Source organism: Sprattus sprattus, assembly GCF_963457725.1.
Source record: "Sprattus sprattus genome assembly, chromosome: 11".
In the NCBI taxonomy this organism is placed as follows: domain Eukaryota; kingdom Metazoa; phylum Chordata; class Actinopteri; order Clupeiformes; family Clupeidae; genus Sprattus; species Sprattus sprattus.
Window position 1 is genome coordinate 29,790,151 of NC_137909.1, and position 10,134 is coordinate 29,800,284.

General features: G+C 44.6%; 1 protein-coding gene across 1 annotated transcript; it reads right to left on the bottom strand.

The window, feature by feature from the left end:
• Positions 1 to 3,010: 3,010 nt before the first annotated feature.
• On the bottom strand, positions 3,011 to 6,964 carry islr2 (immunoglobulin superfamily containing leucine-rich repeat 2). Its single transcript, XM_080846911.1, has 2 exons — positions 6,860 to 6,964; positions 3,011 to 6,068 (listed from the first exon to the last, which is right to left on the bottom strand). The coding sequence occupies exon 2, from the start codon at positions 6,057 to 6,059 to the stop codon at positions 3,924 to 3,926; it is 2,136 nt and encodes a 711-aa protein (XP_080703037.1). The 5' UTR covers positions 6,060 to 6,068; positions 6,860 to 6,964; the 3' UTR covers positions 3,011 to 3,923.
• Positions 6,965 to 10,134: the final 3,170 nt, after the last annotated feature.

Sequence of the window (10,134 nt, forward strand, 5' to 3'; positions counted from 1 at the left end):
CCCTCTCCCTTCGTCCCTCACACACGTGTGCCTAGCATGACCCCCCCCCCCTCCCCCCCCAAGGCCTCTTCGTCCCTCACACACGTGTGCCTACCTTGACTCCCCCCCCCCCCCTCCCAAGGCCTCTTCGTCCCTCACACACGTGTGCCTACCTTGACCCCCCCCCCCTCCCAAGGCCTATTAGTCCCTCACACACGTGTGCCTACCTTGACCCCCCCCCTCCCTTCGTCCCTCACACACGTGTGCCTAGCATGACCCCCCCCCCCCCCCCAAGGCCCCTCACACACGTGTGCCTACCTTGACCCCCCCCCCCCCTCCCAAGGCCTCTTCGTCCCTCACACACGTGTGCCTACCTTGACCCCCCCCCCTCCCAAGACCTCTTCGTCCCTCACACACGTGTGCCTAGCATGCCCCCCCCCAAGGCCTCTTCGTCCCTAACACACGTGTGCCTACCATGAACCCACCCCCCCCTCCCAAGGCCTATTAGTCCCTTACACACGTGTGCCTACCATGACCCCCCCCCCCCCTCCCAAGGCCTCTTCGCCCCTCACACACGTGTGCCTACAGTGAACCCCCCCCCCCCTCCCAAGGCCTCTTCGTCCCTCACACACTTGTGCCTACCTTGACCCCCCCCCCCCCCCTCCCCTCCCAAGGCCTTTTCGCCCCTCACACACGTGGTCCTACCTTGACCCCCCCCTGACCCCCCCAGGCCATATTAAAGATGCTAGTATTACCTGACTGCTACTGTAGAGCTGAACTGGCATTGTTGAGCTCCAGAGGCTGTGCACTCAGCACAAGGCTTCAGGGCAAACTCCATTCAGTCATAACGGGGTACGGGGAGGGAAGTTCAATCCAGCTATTTAACAGCTACGTCCATAAGACATTTAGCCGCTAAATGTCTTGATTTTAACAGCCTTTCTAGAATGCAGCCAGTGATCTGTTGGTCTATATGTATGAGTGAATGTATGTATAAATGGCTGTATGGCCTGTATGGTCCTTGTGCGCGCGTGTGTGTGTGTGTGTGTGTGTGTGTGTGTGTGTGTGTGATAGAGGCTCTTATGTTCAGAAATACACAACTCATCTATCAGAGAATCAGCGTGGCACTGTCTTCTTCTCTAACCATTTATGAAAGGTTAGAATATTTATGAATGTACAAAGTGTTCTATTTTGACGATTTAGCTCATGTTAATTTGAAGTGCCTATAATTGTACACAGATGAAAAGAATAATAATATAGTTAAATATTGACAGGTTCAACTATTTATTTCCAAAGTGGCTTGGCCTGTGTGTTTTGTTGGTCATCTATATTTGTCATGTGAAACATGTCCAGAACTTTTTTTTTCCTAATTTCAAACTGTGAAATTGTATTTCAACACTGGACCCCTCCGCTCTCATCACCCCCGCTGGCTCCTCCATTTTGATATCACCTCCGTCGCTGTTGCTGCTCTTTGTTTTTCAGATCTGTCTCACGTTGCCTTTGATGAAATCTAAAGAATGTATTTGTGATTAAAAAAAAAAGTGTGAACAATAAAACTTCTGATGCGTCTTCATTTCAGTCAAAATCGTTCACATGTTTATTCTCATTTTGAGAGAGAAAATGACACAATCCTCCGCTCCGCGGGGGGTTATGTGTGTAGGCCCTAGGAGAAATTGCCAGGGAAAATATTCTCCACCTCCTGAAAAGCGTAATTTACTATTTCCATGTTAGACCCTAGCCTCTTCTATTCAGCTATGGAAAGACGAGCCGTTATTTCCGTTAAAAATAGTTTACATTGCTCAACGTGTTGCATAGTCTAAATTGATAGTCCACGATAGCGCAGTTTTCTGCACAGCATGCATTCAATTTATATATATATATATATATATATATATATATTTTAAATAATCGTGTTCGGTGTAAATATTATTTGCTGATATAAATCCATTCAAAGTTCGCAGAGCTTTTCATTCGATCGAACTTGTCCGGGCGCTCTTTGGGTTCATTTCAACGAGGTCGACGGTCCTGCCATTTTGTAGGCCTTACGGATTTTAAGTTTTTGTTTTTATAAATATAGAAATTGAACATATCCCATGTAGTCTATATATATATAAGATGTAATCTAACTATATATTAGTGTAGTTTTAAATTATGTCACAAACTGTTTGTTCTGCTGATCAAGAATGACCAGCATCTTCCGCAGTAGCCCAGATGCGCGAGAGAACAAAGGCAAAGAACTCGCGCTGTTGAATCCATGTTAGACGGCATCTCGCGCCTCTTTTCTTTTGACAGAAAAGTAACATTTCAACACATTTCTTCCAGTTGTTTTTAAAACATACACAGTGTATTTGAGGTGCAAGAAAATCAATATTTGTCTTTTCTGATTTTTTTTTTTTTTTTTTACAAATTGGGTATCATGTGAGATAACAACCTATTGTAATTTCATTTGAATTGTAAAACAGTGAAAACAAAAGCATGTTTAATCGGATCCACGGCAGTAATTTCCCACTAAATTCCAAATGTTCCTCGTTGTCTGATAAGGATCATTTAGACGGCAGTTCCAAAAAGACAGTCTGGCCTAACCAAGTTATAGTGACTGTAGCGAAATAGAAATATAAAGACATAATGAAGCTTTTCGGTGTTTCATGTCTTTTTCCACAGTTCAACAGCATCGAACATTTCCCGCAGATCTTTCATAAACCAGCCAACGCCCTCACATCATTAGGATTACAGAGTAGCCACTATTTCCAGTGGTCTGTATTACGAAAGAATATGTTTAAACTATCAAGTGCTTGGCTTTCAACGCTTTCATTTCTTCTTGATTTGAAGATGATTAAATTAAAGAGATAAAAAGTTAAATTACAGAGATAAAAAGTCTACAGACTGGATTTGGAACTAAACATCTATTTGAATAAAAACGAACATCGTTTTCTTTTCTTTTTTCTTAACTTTTATTAAGGTCACGTACATAAAATCATATCAAAATCTGAAAAGTCTGGGGATTTTTACAACATCGTTAGACAATTGGTCACAAAAACAAGTCACTATGCGTCAATTTACAGAACACTCGAAACCTGCAGGCGCTCATCGTCGCTATAGGTGATAGTAGAAATCGACTATTTATAATCATATAAAAAGAGAAATCTTTTGAATTTGATGGGCTTACATCACATATCAACATTTAGGATATCTATCGTCCTATTTTCTAATGAAACACACATTAAAATACTTCTGTGTGACATGCCACGAACAAGTATCTCGAAAAAGAGAGAAGGACACGGTCGGAATCAATCCACAGAGGTGAGAGGATAGCACCCGTTCGGCATAGAGGTTAAAGTCACACATTTTAGAGTCTCACATTACATTTAACAAAGTCAGTTTGAAATTGGCTTGGATTCCCTTTTTTCCAAGCTCTGTACATGCCGTGACAACAGGTTAAGTGAAATTCACCTTAGGTCTCTCGAACAACAATGGAACGAACAGTCAGTGCATGGACCCGTTCAATGTGCTGCCGCTGTCCAGCAATCGAACCTGCTGAAAACGGTCACTAGAATGTCACAAATGAAACGCTTGCCTACGCCCTTCATAAAAGACTTTCCGTTTACTATCAGTCGAAAATGTAAACACTGATGACTACAAAGTTTTATTTGATTGGCTTTTTTTCTATAAAGTAGCCCAGTATTTTCGTTGGTTGAAATGTACATTTTCCTTCTCTCAGAAAAGACGGGTGATCCGTTCGCCCTATCCTTCACTGCTCAGCCTTAGTTTCGTAAACCTCCCTTCCATATGAAAAATCATATACATCGATTGACACTGTACTGAGGTAAAATAGGCAACCCACCTTTATCAGGGCGATTACATGTGAAATGATCGGTAGATTATCTGGTTGATAACATGATTAAAAGTTACTATTTTACAAGATCTTTCACCATCACCGAGAAATGAACTCAGCGACCGGGCTGCTTGTAATTGCCGTTGATTTCCTCTGAGATATTCACAGCCTCAGCACCTAGGGGCAGCCTATCACTGTATTCAGAGCCATTTTCGAATTCTTCCTGTGTTTTGGACTGCGACTCGGGAATGGACTCGGTTACTACGCTGCCCTCCACCTCGCCCTCCCCGTCCTCCTCATCTCCCTCGGCGTCGCCCTCGATATCGCCCAGCTCACTCGGGTTGAAATTTTTATCCGACTCCACGAAAGACGCCCTCGGGTTAAAGTCAGTCGCTATGTGCTTCTCCATCTGATCGGGATTCTGGGCTTTCATTATCAACTTGTAGGTCTTGCCCTGGTACTTGTACAACAGATGGCAACAGGTGGCCCCAAGCAGGGGCACCGTGGCCAAAGCCAGCAGGAAAATACTGACCACCACAATGATGAGCAGTGAGGGGATCTTCTTTCTGGTGGTAAACACAACCTGGACCTGGCAGTCCTGGCCCCCATAGGTGAGACAGAGTGTATAATTTGTGCCTGGCTTTAAGTCATGAAAACGATAGGCGTTGACCCCGTCCTCGATTTTAGACCACTGAACCACGGAGTGACCGTTGCCGGTGCTCACACAGAGGTATAGCATGTCCAGGGGGGATTTTTTGGTGATAGTTTGGTACAGGCTGAATGGCTCCTTCTCCACCGTCTGGAGGTCTTGTGTGCGGCTGATCTCGAGGTTAGACTTGCTGTTGGCCATCTGGAGGGGGTTCAGCTGGACCTTGGCCTCCGTCTCGGACACCTCCAGGGCGATCACCCCGAAATCAAAAGTGTACTGCTTGAGCTCGTCCAGGCTCAGGTTGAAGGCGTGGTTGGAGATGTACTGTGTGCCGTCGTTTATGCCGCACTTGCTGGCGAAAGGCAAATCTTTTGTGTCCTCTCCCATCTTCTCGGAGTCGGCAGCCGAGGCTGACCCGGTCGGCACCGTTTTGGGCTTTTCGCCGGACTTGATCACGTTGATCACGTTGTTTGTAGAGCTCTTAACGCCAGGCTTGCTGGCAGGATCACGCACCTTGCCAGCAGTTGTGTCCAGCATGGATTTGATGGCGTGTTTTGGGGTGCTGGCCATCACCACTTTGACTGTGTTCTCTGCTGTGCCCAGCTCACTGGAGGCAGAGCAGCTGTAGTTGCCATCTTCCTTTTTGCTTATGCCTGGGATGAGCAGGGTGCCATTTTGATACACCAGGAAACGTGTGTTGGTCTTGTCGTCGTTGATCGGAACCTCTGCGTTTTCGACAAAAGTGGGCAACGCGAATGTGAAGCGCTGTTGCCCGTTGTTCACCACGTCCCACTTGACCTCCGGTTTGGGGCTCCCTTGAGCCACACAGTTCAAGGTGACCATGGTCCCCTCATACAGCTCAGAGCTCTCAATGTTGGGCTGATAGGTGACCGTGACAGTGGGGGCCTGGCATTCCATTTTGGGCATTTTCACCACAGACACCCCCTTCAGGTGTGCGGGCAGTTCACACGCTATATTCTCTGGCTCTGGCACGGAGATTTTCGTGTCCCGAATCCAGTCCCTGAGCCACTCTAGGCTGCAGGAGCATGTGAAGGGGTTGTTGTAAATCTGGAGGTGAGACAGACTGAGGGACTCGAAAGTGCCACGCGTAACGGTGGTGAACTTGTTGTTGTTGATGCGGAGTGAGCGCAGCTCTTTGAGGTTGAGGAAGGCATCCTTTGGCAGGTACATCATCTCGTTGTTGTTCATTTTCAGGAGCTGCAGTGCAGTGCAGCTGGCCAGGTCTTCCCAGGGGAAGCTGGTGATTTTGTTATGGCTGATGTCCAAGTTCCTCAGGTTGACCAGTGGAGCCAGAGTGTCCACCTCCACGGTGACAATGGCGTTGTGGCCGAGCCACAGAGAGGTAATCATGGTGACGTTGACAAAGCTCTTGGCCTTCAGCACCTCGATCCGGTTTGCCGACAGGCTGAGGGTCGTCACGTTGGCCGGCAGGCCAGCGGGCACGAGGAGGAGGTCTTTGGAAGCGCAGTCCGCGAGTTGAACGTTATATTTATCCATGCAGTTACAAGTCTCGGGGCATCCCTGCGCGGTGCCAATCGCCACAGTCCACAAGCCAAGAAGTAGCAGGTAGCTGGAGTCCATCTTTAGAGCCTGCAAAGAAAGCACTGGTTAGTACTGCGATGCCCAGTCTGAGCCTGTTTCAGCATTTTCATTTCCTTATGGTAAAACGTCTTTTCCACCTTGGAATACAAATAATAAACTTCCTGATCAAAACCGTAAAGGCTCTGACATTTTCTTGCCCTAGAAACTCACTAGACGTATTATGCCATCTGAAATGTGGGGCAGTGTGTGAGTTCTGTTCTGGAAGGACCGAGAGCTAAAGATCGCGCCGATTCACTCACAGACCAACTAAAGCGCACCGTTTTACAGCGTTTGCGTCGAGTAATGCCTGCACCAACCAACCTGAAGAAGTAGCCCTTTTTTCTCTGAGTGAGTGAAATTGATTTTGTTTATGAACATCTACAACAACCTAATCCCACAATACAGAAATATGCAGACTAATTATTAACTACTAAGTTTACGGATCCATTTTAAGACTGTAAAACAACGATGTGGAAGCGGACCTCCGGGAGACCTCTGTCCGTGGTGCTGAAACGCCTCTGTTTAAATCACGCAACTTGTCGATTTTTAGAAACATTTACCCACATAATGATAACTAAAAGGTCATTCCACAGTTACAGAGCTTAAACAAATGATGAAGGATTCAACTCACTTAGAACTGCATCTACCGCTGCGCATCGCATGGAAAGTCAAACACGAGACTGAATAAGTTCAAGAATTCTTAATTCTTTTTTCTCTCTCATACATTCGTGCATCTCACCAAAATAATGTCCCTGGGTAGACTATAGTTTCACATCTTGCCTATTCAAAAATGGTCTTACCTGTTCATGGATTTTCCAAGTCCTTTAATGAAATATGGTTTGTAAGGAAACGCAGTTGTGTTTAATGGAAATAGATATTAGAGGTTCAATGCAGGAATATTCTCGTATATATTCGATCCTCTTGCATGACTTTGGAAGACGGTGATGATGTTGGTAAAAGACAGCCGAGGAGACATTTTTGTCTCAGTGTGATATTGAACAATCCCGAGGCGGTTTTCTCTGTGCGGTTGAGTTTGAGTGGGATTCATTGCGCGTTCCCGCTTTCGTAGAGGAAGGGGAGGGCTTGTGAACGCGCTGCCTCTCCCTTCTCTCTCATATTAAAGCTACAGGGTCTTTGCCATCCCAAAGGGATATTTATAATTTAGACACTGATGTTTAATTCATCTCGCTTCCTAAAGATCACCCCTGACCTCATTCTATGGTGAAGATCAACCCGATCTAAACAACAGATGTTATTAAAAATAGGCTTTTATTTACACGATTTCGAAGGCATAAGTAATTCTAGCAATCAGAGAACTGTGGTGGAAAAAACAACAACTCATGCCAGTCTTTTTTTTTTTAAATAATTTTCTTAAACAATTTCTAAGTGGAGAAATTGGTAAGATTTTGTTCTATGATGTTGCCTCACGAAAAATAATTGTCCACTATTACCACTTTGTGGCGATTGGGAATTAGCTATTTTAGTTGGTTGGAACCCATTAATGTGTTTGAAGTAGGTGTAAAAAAAAAAAAAAAAAAAAGCCTTAATAACGTTGTTCAGTGGCCAGGTGAAATTGTTTACTTTTTACAGATGTCATCAGCCACAACACTAAGTAAAGCACAATAATAATTTGACTCCTTACCGTTATTTAACGGGATGGAAAGACTAGCCTACCATAAATAAACACATGTCATACGCATACACAGTTAACAGTGGTGCAACCGTGTGATTGTAAGTCCAAGGATGTAAACAATTGACCCCAAATACCGAAAAAACACAGACACTAATGGTGAAAACAGGTCATATGTAGAACTGACTGCCTTGCTACCGTCCTCTCCAAAGCTTTGACTTCCACTCTGTTTCCAAACGTTGGACCTACATGTAATTATAAACGAAAGGCAACAATATCACGTCGTGTCAGTGTTTCCGTACATTTCTAAAACATTTGCGTTGGCGTTACTGTGTGTTTAGAAGGCACAGTCTGTAAGGAATTCAGTTCCGCTGAGTAACTTTCGCAGACAAATACTTTGTGTTGACATCCCATAGCATTTCTTGCCGCTGGTTTATAGCTAAAAGCTGCCACCTGCTGACGAACCTTGCATCCTACATGTTGCAGAAATTCAAGTCTGGTTACTTCAATTCTAGTTCACTCAAATTGTTAAATATATAGTCAAATCAAATATCTGTTGATTGGTAGATCTCTTATCGTTAGTAGATTTTTAATATTCAAAATGTTGTGTTCATTCATTCCTTTAATTTCAGAGGGCCACATTACTATCTTGCTTTATTTTATATGATTTGATTAAAATCTTTGGTTCTTATGTAGGAGGAAACCACAATGCATTGGTTTTGATTGCTGGGCGAGTCATTTCCTTTGCACAGGCAGCTGTTCGGCACTATAAACCAGTCAGTGAGTATTAACAAGGGGGCCGCATTGGCTGAGAGGGTAGCGATGTGTTGCATGCTGTTCGAAAAACTATTGTTTTTTCCACTGGCAGGACATTTAGGGTATTGTCTTACCAATCTTATCAGTCGTGATTAACAGTAGTCTTATTGTATGTTGGTGTGTTCAAGATCTTAAAACTCTGATATTGCCCAGAGCTTCAGATAGATGTCAGCTGATAATCAGCTGCATCGGTGCAGATGGGATTTTTGAACTGGGGGGGACGCTAACATCGCCTAATAAGTTGTGCAGAGTTATTAACTGATGATTGTCGCCTTACGTATGGACAGTGGTGGGGACAGATCGGGGTAACTATGAATCTGGGGGGGGCGACATGTCCCCAGTCCCCAGTGCTATCTGCGCGCCTGATCAGCTGGCGGACGAGGCCCTAGTGTGAGAGCAGGTGCTCTGGCAGTGTGGGAGTTAACCGTAGCGTTAGCCTCCTACTCTTCGCCGCTGTGCTGTGATGACAGTAAGTGATGCACGCATCTGAAAATAACATTCCCGCTAATTGCTATAGCAGACATCAGCAGAGAGGCCAGGATAAAACTATGAGCCCAGGCAGCAGTGTCACTGTTGGCTAAGAGGCTTTACCGTAAGCAGAGCTCACTCTTAAGGGGCGAGGTAGAGCTAATTCCCGTGTGATCCCTACCTTGCACCATCACCCTCAAGACTGGGTGGCGTAGCGGAAACACTGCTGTCCTCAAAGAGAAGGAGCTAGCTTAGCAGAAAAGGATACATGTTTTAGAACCTCCCATCACCTACACAAGTACTCCTCCGAAGGTTGTGGCTCATGCTCCCACGGGCGGTTGGGGAGTTTGGTTCTGATTGACGGCTTAGATGACACATATGCCTGTTGCCTACACACATTGAGTTAATGTGCACACGATCTTTGTCCACAAAGTCATAAGTCACAAGTCAAGACGTATCATTGAAGTCTTGGACCAGTCTAGAGAGGGAGGGAAGTTATGTGTCAACCCTCATGATGATGTTGGAGAAGTAGAGGATAGAGGAATAAGGTCATGTGTTATGGTGTGTGAGATTTAGAGGTTCTGGTTCGAAAAGCCTTAGCACATATTTAAAATGCAGTGGTTTTAAATACTCTATTGTGGTTGACTTTAACAAGGTGTAAACATGTGTTTTTTTTATTTTCAATTCACACAGACGTGAAACACACACCACACCACACGAGACACACCCAGACACTGATTCATATCTTACACAGTGATATAATTAAACAGAGGCACTTTCACTGATATTTAAAGACACAAGCACGACTTGTAAGAGTAGTATTTTTAGGGACATCTATTCTACGTTTGAAGATCTAGGTGGTTTGGAGTAAACAGATGGTGATCTTATTGAACAACACATAGAACAGTGTCTCATTTAGCACAGACATTTGTCAAGTGAACTTTGTCAACTTGTAAAAAAGAAACTCTTAACCAATCATTTAAAGCAACACTATGCAACAATTTGACAGTTTTTGAGGTATGGTTTAATAGGCAACTAGTTTTGGTACCATCCTCAAATTCATTTTGATAGCATAAGGCCATGTGAAGGACAGATAAACATCGCTGTCTTTCCCACTAGCCATCCAGGATATGCCCCATGTAGTTCTGTGTTCCGGGCTGC

Coding starts and splice junctions, on each gene's coding strand:
- islr2 (XM_080846911.1), bottom strand. CDS start 6,059: ATGGACTCCAGCTACCTGCTACTTCTTGGCTTGTGGACTGTGGCGATT.